Consider the following 21809-nt stretch of genomic DNA (forward strand, 5'->3'; position numbering starts at 1 on the left):
GGTTGTAAAATGTGGTTTGAAATGTGTTTAAGCTGCACTTAAATTTTCCCAGTCTCCTGATGCCAATGAGCAATAACATATCTGGGCTTCTTACGGGATCTGCCCATTCTAAAGACCAGACTGCTAGACTTTTCTCATGTTTTACTGCTTGGATATGCATGAAAGAAAAAATATGTATCTGTCACAGTATTGTAATCCAGTTTGGTATCCTATTTAATACTACTACTAAGGTGGATGAGTAGGGAGACAGATGTAGAGGCAGCCAGAAACACAGACAGATAGGTTTTTATGTTATGTACAATGTTTGTATGTGTGGACAGGCTTGGTGTATGATCTTGATGTGTTGTGCTGGATTTAATAAATCATCAATTCCTCTCAAAGACTACTGAAATCCAGCTTTGGAAGTGAAAATTGGAATCCAGATCAAGCTACTGTATTCAAACACCAGCTACGCGCATATCAAACACCAGCTACGCGCATATCACATTGAAAACAATAGGGAAAAAAGCCTCCCATTGATTTCAATGGGGAGCGCACATATGCCGGCTCCTATTCAAGTCAATGGGAGCTGCTTTTTACGCGCTCATTCTGAACGTGTTTTTTCGATCAGAATGAGCGCAGCATTACATCGTGTGAAGGCTCCCTTACTCTAGGTTCAAACTAGTTCTGCTAAAATAGCGATTACACATGGACACCGATGGACCCCATTGATTATAATGGGGTCCACCAGGTGTCTTTTGAGTGTCAGCCATTTCAAAGCTGAAAGCAACGGAGGGAAAAAGTCCTACATACAAAAATTTTCTCTTTGTCAATTTTTGTTGATTTTACCATCAAAGTCTCCAACAAAAACTCTGCCACAGATGTGAACACAACCTTACTTTGGCTGATACCACTTAGGTACTGACCCTTAACTGCACCCGTGTGTCATTGTGGAACTCCTGCTTGCATATTTTCTCTGTTCTACCTTTTCCTGATATCACCAAGTATGAGCTCAATGTCTCTATTAGGCCTTATTCACACTTCGTATCATGAATGTAAGCCATCTGCATTTTTCAGACACCATATGTGCCAATTCATTTCAAAGTGTTTATTCAGATGTCGGTGATGTCACAACAGAAGTGCTTCCTTTTTTAATGGATGTATCATATCAAGGAAAGTCTATGGGTCCATGAAAAAAAGGATGACATCCATGTGTTATCTGTTTTTCATGGACACAGAAACATGCAAAATATAGAAAATGAATCAAAATAAAAAAATGGATCTGAATTTCACATATGTAAAAAGCAGATCAACCATGGGCAGCATACCATCTGCAAATGAGTAGGGTGTGGGGGTGCTGTCTTTGAAAATCATGGACCTCACACATCCATCTCCGAGGCCATACTCCTCATGCGGAGGCCCCAAGTTGCTGAAATGCAGCTTTTTTGTTGCAGATTTTGCTGTATTTTTTCAGTGAAAGCCAAGCACGGCTACAAAAGGAATAGGTAATATATAAGAAGTACTTGTACTTCTACCTTCTACTTAAACCACGCCCAGCTTTGGCTCAAAAAAATACAACCAAAACAAAAAAGTTGTGTTTCAGCAACATGGGGCCTAAGCCTTACTGTACATAACCTCCCTGATGAAGCTTCCTTCTCTTGACAATCTTTGCTGGACGACCTTGATTTGGGACTCCTAAGCGTCATTTTGATCTCTATAGATTAATATATTTTCTGTCTTCCCCTCTCCTCCACCGATTTAGCACCATTGTTTTATAATGTCCAGTTTTCAGCAGTCCAGTCATTACCAGCCTTGTGCGATTGGGATTACTGACAGTTTGTGCCCAACTGTGATGCTCAGCTATTAATAATAAAAACAGGCTAAAAATGAAAGTGAAAATGAGAGATAATGGGGAGATAATGATTTTTATTTTTTTTTTACCTTCACAGTATAGTCCAGAGAAGTCAAAACTAAATCCAGAGGGACACTGGTTGTTGAGATCACCTGTTAGAGAAAAATTTGGTAAGAAAATCTGGTTAATGCATTCTATAGTTATCTATACAATCCTTCTAGCTGAGAATGTATGATGCAGAAATACAGCAGAAAAAAAGAAAAATCAAGCAAATTCCATCCATACATTGTGGAAAAATACATGTAGAGACGCTGCGATTTCCAAAACTGTTGCTAAAACACTGGCGGTTTCCCTATAGGTGTAATGGAAGCAGAAAGTCAGCAGGGGAAACTTTAGCCTTAATCTCATCCCCACACTGCAGAAGTAAACCCTATATGTTATATATACTATAACACTATACGGTATATACTCAAGTATAAGCTGACCCGTATATAAGCCGAGAGTCCTAATTTTACCACAAAAAACTGGGAAAACTTATTGACTCGAGTATAAGCCTAGTCATAAGTTGTAGCTCTTCAATTTGGCTCGGACACACGGCCACAAAAGCGACGGCATCTATATGCACGGGCCCATTGAAATATAATAGTCCATCATTTTTTCCACCATTGCAGATAAAAAGTCTGATCATGTGCATTACAGCTTAGTAACGCCATATGCCTCATAGTAATAGCAGTTAACCCCATCACTACCATAACGCAGATTAATGCCTTCATCAGGGACTGATGCCAATGTCTAATAAGGCAAAAAGGCTTTCCAAGGTTAAAGTCACACCATATTGGGAACACTGGTGACAGGTTTTCTTTGAAGTTAGAAAGTTTTGTCCCACTGTGAAAAGCTTACCTTTGGAGATGGAAGCATGCATCTCAAAACTTAGAGTTTCTTCTAGAGGGTTGTAATCGGCTTGTACAGAAGATACACGTAAAATCTCCACCATAAAAGGCATCTTGCCATGACTGGGATCATAACTGACAGTGTGATTCCAGGCATATGGTACACTGACTCCATCCAAGTAGAACATTCTTGTCGAGTAAGCATAAAGCTGTCCAAGACCTGTTTGGACGTAATCTTCTGTGTAATCCTAAAAGTATACACGTATACACGTCTTCAGGTTCACAAATCTAATTAGGCTTATAATGTCTGCTGAAAATGATGGGAAAGATGGAAATGTACACATAGTCAATGTTTACCTTTAACATGATGTCAGTAGATGATTGTAACTGAAGAATATATCCTTTTACCACAGTATCCAAAATTAGGAAGCCATCAGCATCAAGACCCCGGGCAGTATGAGTGATCCGCAAGACTTCTCCTATAAGTTTACATACGGTAGAAATCATTCATCTCCTTGATTATTTCTGTGACATACCTTCATAGTTTACAGGCCCCGTCACATCATGATTCAGCTTCTTTATGGCTTCCAATCATGGGATAATATCAAACAACAAAACAAACATATGCCAAGGCCTATATAACATAACTTAAGTCATGCCTTCTTTATTGAATTAGATTTTTTATCAGATTTTGCCAAATTTACAGGAAAATATTTATCCTGTAACCTTAAGTTTGAGGATAAACAGCTAATCGGAGTCTGACCACTGAGACCCCTACTGATTCTGCAAAAGGTGTTTTTTTTTGTTTTTTTTTTACCCCATTGTGCATTCAACCTGACCGATGTAGCCATGCCTGTGGTGGAAGGGATTCATCAACAATCCCATTCACTTCAATGTTAGAGCACTGAACTTCGGCTATCTCTGATGGTTCAATTGAAGTGAATGGGAGGGTGGATGTGTCCTGTAAGAGGCGCAACTACATTCAGTCAGCAGCTCCAGTGAGACTGAGAGGACAATGGGGTAAAAGACCTCTCAGCGTTGGTGGGGGTATCCTTTAGATAGAGGATAAATATTCTTAGTGGCATACGCCCTTTACTATTATTATTATTATTATACATGATAGACACATTGGGGCAGATTTACTAGTACTGTCTAAAAGCCAGACAGTGCAGACATAGACTAGACAGTCTTAAACTACCGTACACCAGATTTATCAAAATTTATGAGGCTGTTTGATAAATCTGCTTAGACTGTGTATGAGGCAACTTGAAGCACACCGCTTTCCCACAAAGCCATGCCCCTTTGACCAGAGGCTATTCCTCTTTTTGGGCATGTCAGTCTAATAAATTATAAATATGGCGCACAGCATGCTAGGCATTTTTGGGGCAAATTATACGAGAATCCTGGCACTTTTTTTTTATAAATCTCGCCCATTACGTGTCTTCATTTATTTTCCTGTGTTGCTAAATATTGAATACTGTGCTGCTGAAAATGTGTTTAATAAGAATGAAGCTTTCACATACCTGTTGCAAACTCCACTTGTGACTCCCTAATAAATTCACCACCTGTAAGCGTAAATCCATTCACTGCTTCCTCCATTTCTCTTGCTACAGTCCAATATATAGGATTCAAAATGGAGGCAAGATTTCTCATAGAAGGGCCTATATATGGTAAAGGAATGAAATGAATTATATGTTTAACAAAAAAGCATACATTTATTTTTTATAACCTGTGCATTACAAGATCGGAAGCCAAACTCATTAAAATGAGCCCAATTATTGTCCATATTTACACACATAAATAAATATACTGCCATAAAGCCAGACAGCCTCTGTGCATTTCCATGATAAATTAGCAAATTGTAGCATGTCAATTATATCTGTGGAAACGCTGGCGTCTTCCATATAGGTAAAATAAGGGCAGAGAGGCAACAGAGAAAAACTCTGCAAAATCGTAATTAAAAACGCTGCAGAAATAAATGTGATGGGTTTCTGCAACATTTTGTTCCGCCTGGTTTTTTTGCTGGGGGGCCTTAAAGTGACTCTGAACCTAAGCAGGGAGAAGGCCTGGACTACAGGGTGGAGGTGGATTCTGATATGGGTCAGCATTCATACTGCTCATGCAATGTGTCTGCATATACACAGTTCATAAAAATCATCAATTCTTAAAAAAAAGTAAAAACCAAACATATGCAAAGAAATTCTTTATATGACTATCAAAAGACAATCATTAAATGTTCCCTATACTTTTAATATTTATGCAACTTTGTGACAAACAATAATTTGCTACAACATATTAATTCTAACTATAATAAAGGAGCACAAAATTCTTATATACCATACATCTACATGAGCTTGGGCTAAGAAAAATGAAGAAACAATGGTGATCCAACATTGGATCTTCATCTGCAAATTTCCTAAAACAGATTATTAGAGATGAGCGAACACTAAAATGTTCGAGGTTCGAAATTCGATTCGAACAGCCGCTCAATGTTCGTGTGTTCGAACGGGTTTCGAACCCCATTATAGTCTATGGGGAACAGATACTCGTTAAGGGGGAAACCCAAATCCGTGTCTGGAGGGTCACCAAGTCCACTATGACACCCCAGGAAATGATGCCAACACCTCTAGAATGACACTGGGACAGCAGGGGAAGCATGTCTGGGGGCATCTAACACACCAAAGACCCTCTATTACCCCAACATCACTGCCTAACAACTACACACTTTCCACATTCAAAAAAACCTCTATCAAAGTGGGAAAATACCTGGAAACCTTCTTTACTCCCCAAATGGATGGACACAAACCCCAATTTAAGCTCAACAAACAGTAACAACCACCCCTTTAAATCACGTTCCCCATGACAACCACAAATGGAATAGGCAATGGGAATTCCAAAAGCCCTCACCCTTAACTGTCATTTTGAGTGTGTGTGTGTGTGTGTGTGTGTGTGTGTGATGTGGTAAGACCTTCCAAAATTCACTTTTCTAGCCCTTAACATGAGCCCTTCCAAACAAAGTTACATGACCTTAAGCTGAGCTACCAGCAGAGATTGAGGCCCTTGGCATGAGTAGAGCCTTGCACCAGCAGTGTTTTTGGCACTTAGGGTGAGTTGAGCCTTGTACCAGCGTGTGTCCCTTAACATCAGGTGGGCCCTAAGTTCTGCGCTTTGCACAAAAGTTCCACATTAACTAGGCTGAATGGTACAAAGATTAGTAGGCCCGAGAACCAGGAACAGGTCTTGCAATGGCTGTCGGATAACGCTTAAAGCACATTGTCCACCAGCCAGTCAGCCTCTACCTCCTCTTACCCAACAGTCTTGTCCTCCTTCCACCCAAAATTCCCAATCTTCCCAGAACAATAACCCCAACTGTCCCTGCTCCCCAGAGCTGTTCTCCCTTCCTTTGACTGTACCGCAACCTGCCCCTCCATTTCGCGATTCCACGGACCTAACAGACGAGTATCTGTGTCCAGATGCTCAAACACTAGAGTCTCCTCCATTCCATCTCCGGTCGATTTGGTGGCGGATGACCAGCAACCCACCCTCATCGACGACGATGAGACGCAGTTGCTGTCAGGGCAGCCAGTTGACATGCGCATTGTGCAGGAGGAGGAGGCGAGACAGGAGTTGGAAGAGGAGGTGGTGGACGACGAGGACACCGACCCCACCTGGACAAGGCAGATGTCAAGCTGGGAAAGTAGTGTGGATGTTGAGGCAGGTGCAGCACCAAAAAGGGTAGCTAGAGGCAGAGACATGTCCAGAGGCAGAGGTCAGCTGCTTTGCCGAAGCCAGGCCAGACCCGGAATGTCCGAAGATGTTCCCTTTTGTACCCAGCCCAGAAAAACTCCCCCATCGAGGGCACGTTTCTTGAAGGTGTAGAGTTTTTTCAAGGAATGCGCCGAGGACAGATATAGTGTCGTCTACACAATTTGCCTCTCGAAATCGAGTAGGGGCCCTGAGAAGAGCAACCTGTCCACCACTTCAATGCACCGTCATTTGGAATCCAAGCAATGGAATCAGTGGCAGGCAGCAACGGCAGGACAAACGTCGCCCGCCATTCATGCCACTGCCTCTGCTCACAGTGCTGGCGATGCACTCCAGAGGACGAGCCAGGACATCACTTCATCTGCCTCCGCCACTTTGTTGACTTCTCCCTCATCCTCCCCTGTTTCTGTCTTATCTCCTTCTCCTGCACCATCAAAGGCACCATCAGGCGCTTCTTTACAACAACCCACCATCTCTCAGACATTGGAGCGCCGGCAGAAATACACCGCTAACCACCCACCCACGCAAGCCTAGAACGCCAACATCGCTAAACTGCTGGCCCAGGAGAGGTTGGCGTTCCGGCTTGTTGAAACTCCCGCCTTCCCGGACCTGATGGCAACTGTGGCACCTCACTATGCCGTCCCTAGCCGTCTCAACTTCTCCCGGTGTGGCGTCCCCGCCTTGCACCAGCACGTGTCACTCAACATCAGGTGGGCCCTTAGTTCCGCGCTTTGCTGCAAGGTCCACTTGACCACTGACACTTGGACAAGCGCCTGTGGTCAGGGATGCTGCAGTGCTTATCTTTAATGACAGGCAGGGTGAATGTGGTGGAGTCTGTTCCCCGGGTGCAAACTGGGGTGGCCTATCTCCTCTCCCAGGCAAAAATTCATGGCAGGAGTAGACTGAAACCCTACGACGCTGCAACCTCCACCACAGCTACTAGCGGCAAACGCTAAAACACTGGTGTGGGGAGACGTCAGCAGGCGGTGCTGAAGCTCATCAGCTTGGGGGACAGACAGCACAGTGCCTCCGAGGTCAGGGATGCCATCCTGGCTGAGATGGCATTTTTTTTTCCCTGCTACACCTGGGGCCTGGCATTTTTACGCCTGTGATAATGGCTGGAACCTGGTAGCGGCTCTGGAGCTTGCCAGTCTCCAACACGTTCCATGTTTGGCCCACGTCTAACCTAGTGGTGCAAAGTTTTTTAAAAACATACCCAAATGTACCGAAGCTACTGTTGAAAATGCGGCGCTTGTGCGCCCACTTTTGCAAGTGCACAGGAGTCGCTGCTAGCCTAAAAACACTCTAGCAAGGCCTACATCTGTCCAAACACAGGCTGTTGTCCGTCATTCACACACGCTGAAACCCTACAATACCATATCTTGAGCAGGGTGTGTGAGCTGCACAGACCTTTGATGGAGTTCCATCTACAAAACCCAAGGGTTCCTCAAAGTCAGCAACCAAAGTTTCTGCACCATGAGTTTCCAGGGGTGGCAGAGTTATGGCTAGGGGAAGAGGCATGGATAGGGATGATGTCTAGGGGCAAAAGCAGTGTGGATGTGGAGGCAAGCTAAGCAGGAAAAACTGGGGGTACAAGCTAAGGCATGGACTGGGGTGATGTCTAGGGGCAAAAGCAGTGTGGATGTGGAGGCAAGCTAAGCAGGAAAAACTGGGGGTACAAGCTAAGGCATGGACTGGGGTGATGTCTAGGGGCAAAAGCAGTGTGGATGTGGAGGCAAGCTAAGCAGGAAAAACTGGGGGTACAAGCTAAGGCATGGACTGGGGTGATGTCTAGGGGCAAAAGCAGTGTGGATGTGGAGGCAAGCTAAGCAGGAAAAACTGGGGGTACAAGCTAAGGCATGGACTGGGGTGATGTCTAGGGGCAAAAGCAGTGTGGATGTGGAGGCAAGCTAAGCAGGAAAAACTGGGGGTACAAGCTAAGGCATGGACTGGGGTGATGTCTAGGGGCAAAAGCAGTGTGGATGTGGAGGCAAGCTAAGCAGGAAAAACTGGGGGTACAAGCTAAGGCATGGACTGGGGTGATGTCTAGGGGCAAAAGCAGTGTGGATGTGGAGGCAAGCAAAGCAGGGAAAATGGTGGCTAGAGGCAAAGGGATGTCCATAGGCAGCAAGGGCAAAGATGCAATACTCTCCCGTTTCAAGAATTTTCCTGACTTGTTTCCCCACAAAACATTCCTGGGAGGAGGGCTGAAACACCACCCTCCTCCTCCTCCGCTGTTAGATTTACCCCAGCTACGAGCTGAAAACGCTGCAACACTGGTGTGGGGAGACGTCAGCAGGCTGGGCTGAAGCTCATCAGCTTGGGAGACGGACAGCACACTGCCTCTGAGGTCAGGGATGCCATCCTGGATGAGATGGCAATTAGTTTATCCCCGCTGCCCCTGGGGCCAGGTTTTTTAGCTTGTTGGAGGGCTCTGGAGCTTGCCAGCCTCCAACACGTTCCATGCCTGGCCCACATGTTCAATGTAGTGGTGCAATGATTTTTAAAAACATACCCCAAATTAGCTGAGCTAAGGGTGAAAGTGCGGCACTTGGACACCCACTTTCCCAAGTCTACAGTACCTGGAGCTAGCCGCAATACACTCCAGCAAGGCCTACATCTGCCTGAAGCACCTACTGTTGTGCGAGGTCACCACACGCTCTAACCCTAGATACCGTATGTTCAGCAGGGTGTGTGAGCAGCAGAGACCTTTGATGGAGTACCAGCTACAAAACCCAAGGGTTCCTCAGAGTCAGCTCCCTCACTTTCTGCACCATGAGTTTCCATGGGTGGCAGACTTATGGCTAGAGGCACAGGCATGGATAGGGGTGATGTGTAGGGGCAAAAGCAGTGTGGATGTGGAGGCAAGCTAAGCAGCAAAAACTGGGGGTACAAGCAGCCGGTGACATCATCACTGACAAGCACAGCTGTCTGTCAGCTGACAGGCTGACTTTCACCAAAATGAACAGACAATGGATAGACTCATCATATACATGTCAGTTACATGACAAATTTAGTGCAATTTGCAAGTCCAAGATGGTTTGGAGATCTGCGGAGAGGAATCTCACCACCTCTTGCGGGTGCCATCATTTGGAAGGCAAGCCCTGGGCTCAGTGGGTGAGAGCAAGCGCAGGATAATCGTCGTTTGGCCTGGCGGCCACTGCCTCTTCCACTGTTGACAGGGCTGGCGCTGCAGTCCAGACCAGGAGCCAGGACACCTCCACATCTGCCTCTGACACTTTGGGGAGTTCACCCTTATCCTCACCTTTTCCTGCCATTTCTCCTTTTGCCCGCGCCATCATGCGCCTCTTCCCAGCAACTCCCCATCTCCCAAGCCTTTCATTTCATGCTAAAGTACAGCGCAACCCACCCACATGCCCAAGGCTTCAACGGCCTCATCTCAAGAAATCTGGCCCAGGAGATGTTGGAATCCCGGCTGGGGGACACTCTGCCCTTTTTGGGCAGAGTGTCTACTGCGCCACCGCACTGTGCCGTCCACACCAGCACTTTCCCCCAAACATGAGGCGGTCCCTAAATTCAGCGCTTAGCCCTAAAGTTCCATGTGACCAGTTACGAATGGACAAGTGCATGCGGACAGGGACGCTACCTTTCAATTTGGGCACAGTGGTTGAATGTAGTTGAGGCGTGGACCGGGTCGCAAAATGTGGTGGCCTGACTTGTCTCCCCACACAACATTCCTGGGAGGAGGGCTGAAACACCACCCTCCTCCGCTGTTAAATTGACCCCAGCTACGAGCTGGAAACGCTGCAACACTGGTGTGGGGAGACGTCAGCGGGCCGTGCTGAAGCTCATCAGCTTGGGGGCCAGACAGCACACTGCCTACAAAGTGAGTCATGCCATCCTCGATGAGACGGCAATGTGGTTTTTGCCACTGCACCTGGGCCCAGGCATGTTGTCATGTGTGATAATGGCCGTAACCTGGGATTGGCTCTGTAGCTTGGCAGCCTGCAACATATTCCATGCCTGGGCCACGTTTTTAACTCATTGCTGCTAATCTTTTGAAAAAGGTACCCCAATGTTCCTGAGCTACTGGTGAAAGTGTGGCGCTTGTGCGGATAGTTTTTAAAGTGTATAGTTGCCGCTGCTAGCCTCTATGCACTCCTACAACGCCTGTACCTGCTGGAACAACGGCTGTTGTGCGACGTCTCCACACTGCTGGCACTAAACATATCATGTGTTGAGCAGAGTGTGTGAGCAGCACAGACCTTTGATGTAGTTCCAACTCCAAAACCCTCGGGTTCGTCAAAGTCAACTCCCTCAGTTGCTCAACCATGAGTGGCCATGGGTGGCAGACTTATGTGAAATCCCATCCCATCCATTGCACTGGACACGAAACATTAGCATGCGCTCAGCACAACTTCGGATATGGCAGATGCGTTAAGCAGGGTGCAGGGTACAACACAGACCAGGCCCGAGCACCAGGAACAGGTGTTAGAAATACTGCAGCATCTGCCATTTCCTTCCAATTTTGGGGTTTTGGACCCGCCACCGACTTGTCTGGACCTAAGTGGGGATCATGAGACACAGTTGCCATCAAGGCAAGCTGTGGTCATGTGCGGTTTGCAGTAAGGGGGCAGTGCGCAATTGGAAGAGGAGTTGGTGGATGACGAGGCCACCGACCCCACATGGACAGGGGTGATGTCTAGGGGCTAAAGCAGTGTAGATGTAGAGGGAAGCTAAATCAACAAAAAACCTGGGTAGAAGCAAAGGCATAAACTGGGGTGATGTTTAGGGGTGAAAGCAGAGTAGATGTGGAGGGAAGCTAAGCAGCAAAAACAGTGGGTAGAAGCAAAGGCATGCAAAACTCTACCCTGTTGGAAGACTTATTCCTAGGTCTGGAACACGTTAATGGCCCCCCTGGACAAATTACTGCCACTCAGGGGCCTAGTGTCACCAGGAGGGACAAGTATAGGCGCATGTTGTGGGAATACCTGGCCGACACCAGCTCTGTCCTCTCCGATCCCTCTGTGCTCTACAGCCTAAACTTATTTTCTCATCTTTTTTTCTGAACTGCACATCTCTTGCCTGCTTCCTTTGGGATCTTAGAAATGGTGGTCCACTTCCACAGATGGTAACTTCAATAGACAGTGTAACGGGAGTAGCTGAGGGATCGCTGTCTTAACCACTTTTTGGCACAAAATTAACTTCCAAAGCCAAATATGGTGCAAGTATATGATGCAAGGACACCTACACACCTATCTCTGACACATTGGGGAGTTCACCCTCATGCGCCCTTTTGGCCTGCACCATCATGCGCCTCTTCCCAGCCACTCCACATTTCCCAAGCTTTCCATTGCAGGCAGAAGTACAATACAACCCACCCCCATGCCCAAGCCTGTAACAGCCTCATCGATAAACTGCTGGCCCTGGAGATGTTGGTGTTTGTTTATGCTTCTGGAGACCCAGGCCTTCCGTCAGCAGATGGCAGCTGGGGCACCTTCCTATGCTGGGCCTAGCCGTTACTACTTCTCTTGGTGTGCTGTCTCTGCCTTGCGCCTGCATGTGTCCCATAACATCAGTCGGGCCCAGAGCTCTGCGCTTTGCTGCAAGGTCCACTTGACCACCGACACATGGACAAGCGCCTGTGGTCAGGGATGCTGCAGTGCTTATCTTTAATGACAGGCAGGGTGAATGTGGTGGAGTCTGTTCCCCGGGTGCAAACTGGGGTGGCCTATCTCCTCTCCCAGGCCAAAATTCATGGCAGGAGTAGACTGAAACCCTACGAAGCTGCAACCTCCACCCCAGCTACTAGCGGAAAACACTGTAACACTGGCATGGGGAGATGTCAGCAGGCCGTGCTGAAACTGATCAGCTTGGGGGACAGACAGCACAGTGCCTCCGAGGTCAGGGATGCCATCCTGGCTGAGATGGCATTTTTTTTTCCCTGCTACACCTGGGGCCTGGCATTTTTGCGCCTGTGATAATGGCTGGAACCTGGTAGCAGATCTGGAGCTTGCCAGACTCAAACACGGTCCACGCATGGCCCACGTTTTCCAACTTGTTGGTGCCATGTTTCTTTGAAACCTACACCATTGTGCCTGATATACAGGTCAAAGTGGGGCCATTTTCGTAAGTGAGAACTAGCCTCTGCTAGGCAGAAAACATTCAGAGCACACTCCTCTCATCTTCGCACCGTTGGCTGGCGGAGGAAGACGAGGGGGTTGGAGTGGCATCTGATGTCCCTATCCCACACGAGGCTAGAGGGTGCACTTCAGTGCATCCCATTGCTTCACCACAAATGGTGTGAAGGGGAGTGGAAAATGGAGGAAATGGAGAGTGACCCTTACAGTTGGGGCCAGCAAAGGCATGCCAAGTAACACACTGGCACACATGGCTGACTTCATCTTGGGTTGCTTTTCAACACATATTTCACATCATGAAGAACAAATAATACTGGATTTTTTCAAGCCTCGAACCCCGGTCTAGGTCTAATGTCTGTTCCTTTCTTATATTAGGGGAGAGGGAAAAAAAATTACTTCAGTGATACGTTTAGCGTACATAGACTGACTATTAATGTGTATCCCACTTAGTGTTGTTAGGGTTACACACCGTCACAACCTGGCTAAAGCTTCTATAGCTGTTAATAAAGTCAACATAACTTTACGGTATCCAAAAAGACAGCTGGTACCGACAGAGAGCAAGACAAATGTCACCCAAAGCTGTGAGCTCTGAACACCCACAGTGACTTTGGCGTCATCATCATTATAAGGGAGCGGGTGGTAATAAATAACTTGGCAGTGCCTAAAACCCAAAAAGCTTATACAACTATATTTACATTAAGATACACAAATGAAACTTTTCAGTAGCATGTCATGAGACAAGCTGATAAGCTCTTCCTTTGTGCAGTGCTATTTGAAAGTTAAACGCTGCCTTTATTTTAATTCTGGAGAAGGTGCAGACATTAGATTTAGAACATGTTGTCTTCATTGTCCAAATCCTCTATATAGGTAACGTGTTTTTCGGGCCGAGCTGTCTGGGAACGAGCTGGTGCAGCACTGACAACCTGGGTGAATATGGCAAGAGCCTGAGATGTAGGGTGAATGAATCCCCAAATTATTTGTGGAATTCCCAGTGAGACAATGGCACTGTATACCAGTATTAAAAATTGTGGGTGCACATAACCCCCATATATTCTTTGAATTCCCAGTCAGACAATGGCACTGTATACCAGTATTAAAAATTGTGGGTGCACATAACCCCCATATATTCTTTGAATTCCCAGTGAGACAATGGCACTGTATAGCAGTAGCAAAAATTGTGGGTGCACGTCACCCCAATATATTCTTTGAATTCCCAGTCAGACAATGGCACTGTATACCAGTAGTAAAAATTGTGGGTGCACATAACCCCCATATATTCTTTGAATTCCCAGTCAGACAATGGCACTGTATACCAGTATTAAAAATTGTGGGTGCACATAACCCCCATATATTCTTTGAATTCCCAGTCAGACAATGGCACTATATACCAGTATTAAAAATTGTGGGTGCACATAACCCCAATATATTCTTTGAATTCCCAGTCAGACAATGGCACTGTATACCAGTATTAAAAATTGTGGGTGCACATAACCCCCATATATTCTTTGAATTCCCAGTGAGACAATGGCACTGTATAGCAGTAGCAAAAATTGTGGGTGCACGTCACCCCAATATATTCTTTGAATTCCCAGTCAGACAATGGCACTGTATACCAGTAGTAAAAATTGTGGGTGCACATAACCCCCATATATTCTTTGAATTCCCAGTCAGACAATGGCACTGTATACCAGTATTAAAAATTGTGGGTGCACATAACCCCCATATATTCTTTGAATTCCCAGTGAGACAATGGAACTGTATAGCAGTAGCAAAAATTGTGGGTGCACGTAACCCCCATATATTCTTTGAATTCCCAGTCAGACAATGGCACTATATACCAGTATTAAAAATTGTGGGTGCACATAACCCCCATATATTCTTTGAATTCCCAGTGAGACAATGGAACTGTATAGCAGTAGCAAAAATTGTGGGTGCACGTAACCCCCATATATTCTTTGAATTCCCAGTCAGACAATGGCACTATATACCAGTAGTAAAAATTGTGGGTGCACATAACCCCAATATATTCTTTGAATTCCCAGTGAGACAATGGCACTGTATACCAGTAGTAAAAATTGTGGGTGCACATAACCCCAATATATTCTTTGAACTCCTAGTCAGACAATGGCACTGTATACCAGTATTAAAAATTGTGGGTGCACATAACCCCCATATATTCTTTGAATTCCCAGTCAGACAATGGCACTATATACCAGTATTAAAAATTGTGGGTGCACATAACCCCCATATATTCTTTGAATTCCCAGTCAGACAATGGCACTATATACCAGTATTAAAAATTGTGGGTGCACATAACCCCAATATATTCTTTGAATTCCCAGTCAGACAATGGCACTGTATACCAGTATTAAAAATTGTGGGTGCACATAACCCCCATATATTCTTTGAATTCCCAGTGAGACAATGGCACTGTATAGCAGTAGCAAAAATTGTGGGTGCACGTCACCCCAATATATTCTTTGAATTCCCAGTCAGACAATGGCACTGTATACCAGTATTAAAAATTGTGGGTGCACATAACCCCCATATATTCTTTGAATTCCCAGTGAGACAATGGCACTGTATAGCAGTAGCAAAAATTGTGGGTGCACGTCACCCCAATATATTCTTTGAATTCCCAGTCAGACAATGGCACTGTATACCAGTAGTAAAAATTGTGGGTGCACATAACCCCCATATATTCTTTGAATTCCCAGTCAGACAATGGCACTGTATACCAGTATTAAAAATTGTGGGTGCACATAACCCCCATATATTCTTTGAATTCCCAGTGAGACAATGGCACTATATACCAGTATTAAAAATTGTGGGTGCACATAACCCCCATATATTCTTTGAATTCCCAGTCAGACAATGGCACTATATACCAGTATTAAAAATTGTGGGTGCACATAACCCCAATATATTCTTTGAATTCCCAGTCAGACAATGGCACTGTATACCAGTATTAAAAATTGTGGGTGCACATAACCCCCATATATTCTTTGAATTCCCAGTGAGACAATGGCACTGTATAGCAGTAGCAAAAATTGTGGGTGCACGTCACCCCAATATATTCTTTGAATTCCCAGTCAGACAATGGCACTGTATACCAGTAGTAAAAATTGTGGGTGCACATAACCCCCATATATTCTTTGAATTCCCAGTCAGACAATGGCACTGTATACCAGTATTAAAAATTGTGGGTGCACATAACCCCCATATATTCTTTGAATTCCCAGTCAGACAATGGCACTATATACCAGTATTAAAAATTGTGGGTGCACATAACCCCCATATATTCTTTGAATTCCCAGTCAGACAATGGCACTATATACCAGTATTAAAAATTGTGGGTGCACATAACCCCAATATATTCTTTGAATTCCCAGTCAGACAATGGCACTGTATACCAGTATTAAAAATTGTGGGTGCACATAACCCCCATATATTCTTTGAATTCCCAGTGAGACAATGGCACTGTATAGCAGTAGCAAAAATTGTGGGTGCACGTCACCCCAATATATTCTTTGAATTCCCAGTCAGACAATGGCACTGTATACCAGTAGTAAAAATTGTGGGTGCACATAACCCCCATATATTCTTTGAATTCCCAGTCAGACAATGGCACTGTATACCAGTATTAAAAATTGTGGGTGCACATAACCCCCATATATTCTTTGAATTCCCAGTGAGACAATGGAACTGTATAGCAGTAGCAAAAATTGTGGGTGCACGTAACCCCCATATATTCTTTGAATTCCCAGTCAGACAATGGCACTATATACCAGTATTAAAAATTGTGGGTGCACATAACCCCCATATATTCTTTGAATTCCCAGTGAGACAATGGAACTGTATAGCAGTAGCAAAAATTGTGGGTGCACGTAACCCCCATATATTCTTTGAATTCCCAGTCAGACAATGGCACTATATACCAGTAGTAAAAATTGTGGGTGCACATAACCCCAATATATTCTTTGAATTCCCAGTGAGACAATGGCACTGTATACCAGTAGTAAAAATTGTGGGTGCACATAACCCCAATATATTCTTTGAATTCCCAGTCAGACAATGGCACTGTATACCAGTATTAAAAATTGTGGGTGCACATAACCCCCATATATTCTTTGAATTCCCAGTCAGACAATGGCACTGTATACCAGTATTAAAAATTGTGGGTGCACATAACCCCCATATATTCTTTGAATTCCCAGTGAGACAATGGCACTGTATAGCAGTAGCAAAAATTGTGGGTGCACGTCACCCCAATATATTCTTTGAATTCCCAGTCAGACAATGGCACTGTATACCAGTAGTAAAAATTGTGGGTGCACATAACCCCCATATATTCTTTGAATTCCCAGTCAGACAATGGCACTGTATACCAGTATTAAAAATTGTGGGTGCACATAACCCCCATATATTCTTTGAATTCCCAGTGAGACAATGGAACTGTATAGCAGTAGCAAAAATTGTGGGTGCACGTAACCCCCATATATTCTTTGAATTCCCAGTCAGACAATGGCACTATATACCAGTATTAAAAATTGTGGGTGCACATAACCCCCATATATTCTTTGAATTCCCAGTCAGACAATGGCACTGTATACCAGTATTAAAAATTGTGGGTGCACATAACCCCCATATATTCTTTGAATTCCCAGTGAGACAATGGAACTGTATAGCAGTAGCAAAAATTGTGGGTGCACGTAACCCCCATATATTCTTTGAATTCCCAGTCAGACAATGGCACTATATACCAGTATTAAAAATTGTGGGTGCACATAACCCCAATATATTCTTTGAATTCCCAGTCAGACAATGGCACTGTATACCAGTATTAAAAATTGTGGGTGCACATAACCCCCATATATTCTTTGAATTCCCAGTCAGACAATGGCACTGTATACCAGTATTAAAAATTGTGGGTGCACATAACCCCCATATATTCTTTGAATTCCCAGTCAGACAATGGCACTATATACCAGTAGTAAAAATTGTGGGTGCACATAACCCCAATATATTCTTTGAATTCCCAGTGAGACAATGGCACTGTATACCAGTATTAAAAATTGTGGGTGCACATAACCCCCATATATTCTTTGAATTCCCAGTGAGACAATGGCACTGTATACCAGTATTAAAAATTGTGGGTGCACATAACCCCCATATATTCTTTGAATTCCCAGTGAGACAATGGAACTGTATAGCAGTATTAAAAATTGTGGGTGCACGTAACCCCCATATATTCTTTGAATTCCCAGTCAGACAATGGCACTGTATACCAGTATTAAAAATTGTGGGTGCACATAACCCCCATATATTCTTTGAATTCCCAGTGAGACAATGGAACTGTATAGCAGTAGCAAAAATTGTGGGTGCACGTAACCCCCATATATTCTTTGAATTCCCAGTGAGACAATGGAACTGTATAGCAGTATTAAAAATTGTGGGTGCACGTAACCCCCATATATTCTTTGAATTCCCAGTCAGACAATGGCACTGTATACCAGTATTAATAATTGTGGGTGCACATAACCCCCATATATTCTTTGAATTCCCAGTGAGACAATGGCACTGTATAGCAGTAGCAAAAATTGTGGGTGTATATAGCCCCAATTCTATTGCTAGGGGACTTGCAGGGTATTTCTGAGGTGAAGGTGGGGGGGCACACCGTTGGAACGGGGATTTGGGGTGTATATATGGGGTATACGGGAATACACTGTCAGTGTGTTCCATTCAGGATCCTGGGAAAGCTGGGTTGCGGCGATTGAGCCCGTCAGTGCCACGTTACACTGACAAGCTTCTCCCTGGAATTGAAGTTATATGTAAGCCCAATATATTCTTTGAATTCCCAGTGAGACAATTGCACCATATGGCAGTAGCAAAAATAGTGGGTGTATATAGCCCCAATCCTATTGCTAGGGGACTTGCAGGGTATTTCTGGGGTGAAGGTGGGGGGGCACACCGTTGGAACGGGTATCGGGGGTATATATCGGGTATACGGGAATACACTGACAGTGTATTCCATTCAGGATCCTGGGAAAGCTGGGTTGCGGCGATTGAGCCCGTCAGTGCCATGTTACACTGACAAGCTTCTCCCTGGAATTTAGCTCTTATAAGAGCTGTTGGTTGTCTTCTCCTTCCTATCCTAGCCTGTCCCTGCCTACCCAGAATCTAACCCCTAGCTAACTGGACGGAAACCTCCGTCCTCGGTGAATTGCAAGCTCAGAATGACGCGAAGCTGGGCGGCGCTGTTCTTTTAAATTAGAGGTCACATGTTTTCGGCAGCCAATGGGTTTTGCCTACTTTTTTCAACGTCACCGGTGTCGTAGTTCCTGTCCCACCTACCCTGCGCTGTTATTGGAGCAAAAAAGGCGCCAGGGAAGGTGGGAGGGGAATCGAGTAATGGCGCACTTTACCACGCGGTATTCGATTCGATTCGAACATGCCGAACAGCCTAATATCCGATCGAACATGAGTTCGATAGAACACTGTTCGCTCATCTCTACAGATTATACATCTCAAAATTTCACTAGCAAAATCTAGGTTTTCTCATAAAACACAAATTTCCGACTATAAAAAATATAACTCAATATAATAAAATAAAATATAATATAATAAATGTAAACAAATTTTGAATCACAATCTTCGTCACTAAAATTTGTATTTGATTGGAATTTCACACATTCTGTTTTTGAAATGACTGCTACTATGTATCTGACCATAGCATGTCCTAACATATTAAACAGCTCCTTAGAAGACATAAGACCTAGAACTTTTTTTTTTTTTTTTTTATGTAGATTGTGAGCCCCACACAGAGCTCACAACGTACATTTTTTTCCCTATCAGAATGTCTTTTTGGAATATGGGATGGAAATCCATGCAAACACAGGGAGAACATAGAAACTCCTTGCAGATGGTTTTTTGCCCTTGGTGGGATTTGAACACCAGAATCCAGCGCTGCAAGGCGGCAGTGCTAACCACTGAGCCACTGTGTGGCCCCCAGACCTAGAGCTTTAATCTTGATGGGGTTGTAAGGCAGATATTTCTTTCCTGATCAGATTGATATAATAGAATTAAAAGACATCTGGAGTAAAACCAGCACAGAACAAGGCAGTTGCGGAATGGCAGTGTCAGTGGACATAAAAATTTCCACCATTCTGCAATTGGAAAATGTCAGTTATATCTACAAAAACGCTGGCAGTTTCCATATAGATATAATGGAAGCAGAAAACTCTGAACTTTCTGTATAAGGTAAAGCATGAAAAACCGTAACTCATTTTTGGTTTTTCCCACAATGTTTTTTGGCTGTGCTGTTAGCACTGATGCCACCAATGACATGCTTGGTCCATATGTCCAAATGTGGATAATCTACGCATAAAGTAAGATCACTCTATTCATTTAGACCAAATTTTACCTTACCTGTATTGCTGGACAAGGGCAAGCCAGACTTTCTAGACATTTGTATTGCCATCATCATGAGAACCCACAAGAAATAAAATAAAAATAATATATGCAAAAATTGTGGTATTACTTTTCTTACCTAGACTTTTTGGGATATGATTATATTGTGCTTTTATTATCCTATTCTGTGTATCAGGGGAGTTGGTAATTGTGCCATTGAGAATTGCAATGCCAAAGTCAAGGTCATTGATGGTTCCAACTAGAGTTCCTCTAATGTACTGAGCCCCACCTAAACGTGAAAAATAAAGAAATAAAATGAAAGCAAAATGAGATACCTAGTTTCTAAATCTACACATACTGTTATACATAGTTTCTGGGATGTATATATATATGTATATAATACAGATTTCCTCTTGGAAACAATTATGCAAATTACCTGTCTTTCCAAAAAAGAAAGGCATTTTAGGGGCTTTCTGGGATTAAAATTTACCTTGATTTATCTGACGGATTCTTCATCATGGACCTGAGGGTCCTGGTCTAGTTATAACCCAGTCACTTGAATGGAATCAGCCTCTGACCCAAGGGCCACTCCACCCCTTCTAATCTCACTGGCAATGTATCTGTAATATCAGGGCTGATTTCACTATAGTCAGTAAGCCAACCCCTATAGCACAGGTCCATTATCAATGAGATCAGGAGAGGAGGGAGGAGGTGGACTGTATGGGAATTCTGGGAATAGTTTTGATCACATAACCCTCAGTTTAGAATCAGGCCAGAACACACAGGTCCATGATGAAGAATCCACCAGATAAATCAAGGTAAATTTAGATCTCCAGAAAACCTCCCTTTAAATTTTACATCCAAAAAGTTTTATTTGGTTTTACAACAAAAAGGAAAACACAACACAATTAGAGTTGAGCGAGTACTGTTCGGATCAGCCAATCCGAACAGCACGCACGCATTGAAATGAATGGAAGCACCTGGTGCTTCCGGTTTGACGGCAGCCGGCCACTTAACCCCCGCGTGCTGGCTGCGTGCATTGATTTCAATGCGTGCGTGCTGTTCGGATCGGCTGATCCGAACAGTACTTGCTCAACTCTAAACACAATCTTTCAAAAGGAGACAGTCAATCAATCGCGGATGCAACCGGCTTGGGGGGGGGGAGGGTAAAAGGGGGGAACAAGAAGTAGGGGAGGGTGGGAAACAGCAACAAAATAAACAAGCAACAATAAACAAGCAGGGCTCTACTTAGTGCATAGGTAACATTAACAGTAAAACAGTAGAATTGTAATATTAAGAAGAAAAAAGGAAAAGGTCCTCCATTCCCCTGATATTCAGGATCTCCTGAAACCAATCCAACATGGACGAGGATGGGGGAGGGGGAGGTAGACTTCCAACGACAGGGAATGATGGACCTGGCCATGATGAGCATAAAGCCAACCAGTATTATCACGAGCCTCTCGCCGTGGTATGAAGGCCACTTTATCAGGGTGTACCAGTGTCTTCTTGTGACTACCTAAATGATTCACAATGAGTTTCTTGAAGAGTTTGACATCTGGTCCCCTTTACATTTGAAAGCATACCTCCAGTTACAAACAACTTACTTTTATAAATGAATAGTGAATCTGAATTTAAAAAAACTTGCTTTCTATCTTATTAAGGAGATCTGTTTACTTCACCAATTAGGCTTTTTTCCTGCTCTTTACCTTCAATCTGACAACTTAATTACATTATAATTGATTCCATATTCAGCATTACAGACTTCTATAGAGAAGGGAGGGGTGGAGGGGGGGTCTTTTGCCTGTTATGTGA

At 44.1% G+C, this 21809-nt stretch overlaps 1 protein-coding gene across 1 annotated transcript in view; it reads right to left on the reverse strand.

Annotated features, from left to right (window-relative positions):
• The window catches only part of HMCN1 (hemicentin 1), a 222579-nt gene that overhangs the window by 20868 nt on the left and 179902 nt on the right, over positions 1 to 21809 (reverse strand). Inside the window, exons 94-98 of the mRNA XM_075286727.1 lie at positions 20137 to 20286; positions 4245 to 4382; positions 3079 to 3200; positions 2732 to 2969; positions 1921 to 1983 (exon numbers count right to left, since the gene is read on the reverse strand). Of these exons, the coding sequence (XP_075142828.1) occupies positions 1921 to 1983; positions 2732 to 2969; positions 3079 to 3200; positions 4245 to 4382; positions 20137 to 20286 (711 nt within the window). The remainder of the gene's footprint in view (positions 1 to 1920; positions 1984 to 2731; positions 2970 to 3078; positions 3201 to 4244; positions 4383 to 20136; positions 20287 to 21809) is intronic.

This window comes from Leptodactylus fuscus, chromosome 9, assembly GCF_031893055.1.
Source record: "Leptodactylus fuscus isolate aLepFus1 chromosome 9, aLepFus1.hap2, whole genome shotgun sequence".
Taxonomy (NCBI): domain Eukaryota; kingdom Metazoa; phylum Chordata; class Amphibia; order Anura; family Leptodactylidae; genus Leptodactylus; species Leptodactylus fuscus.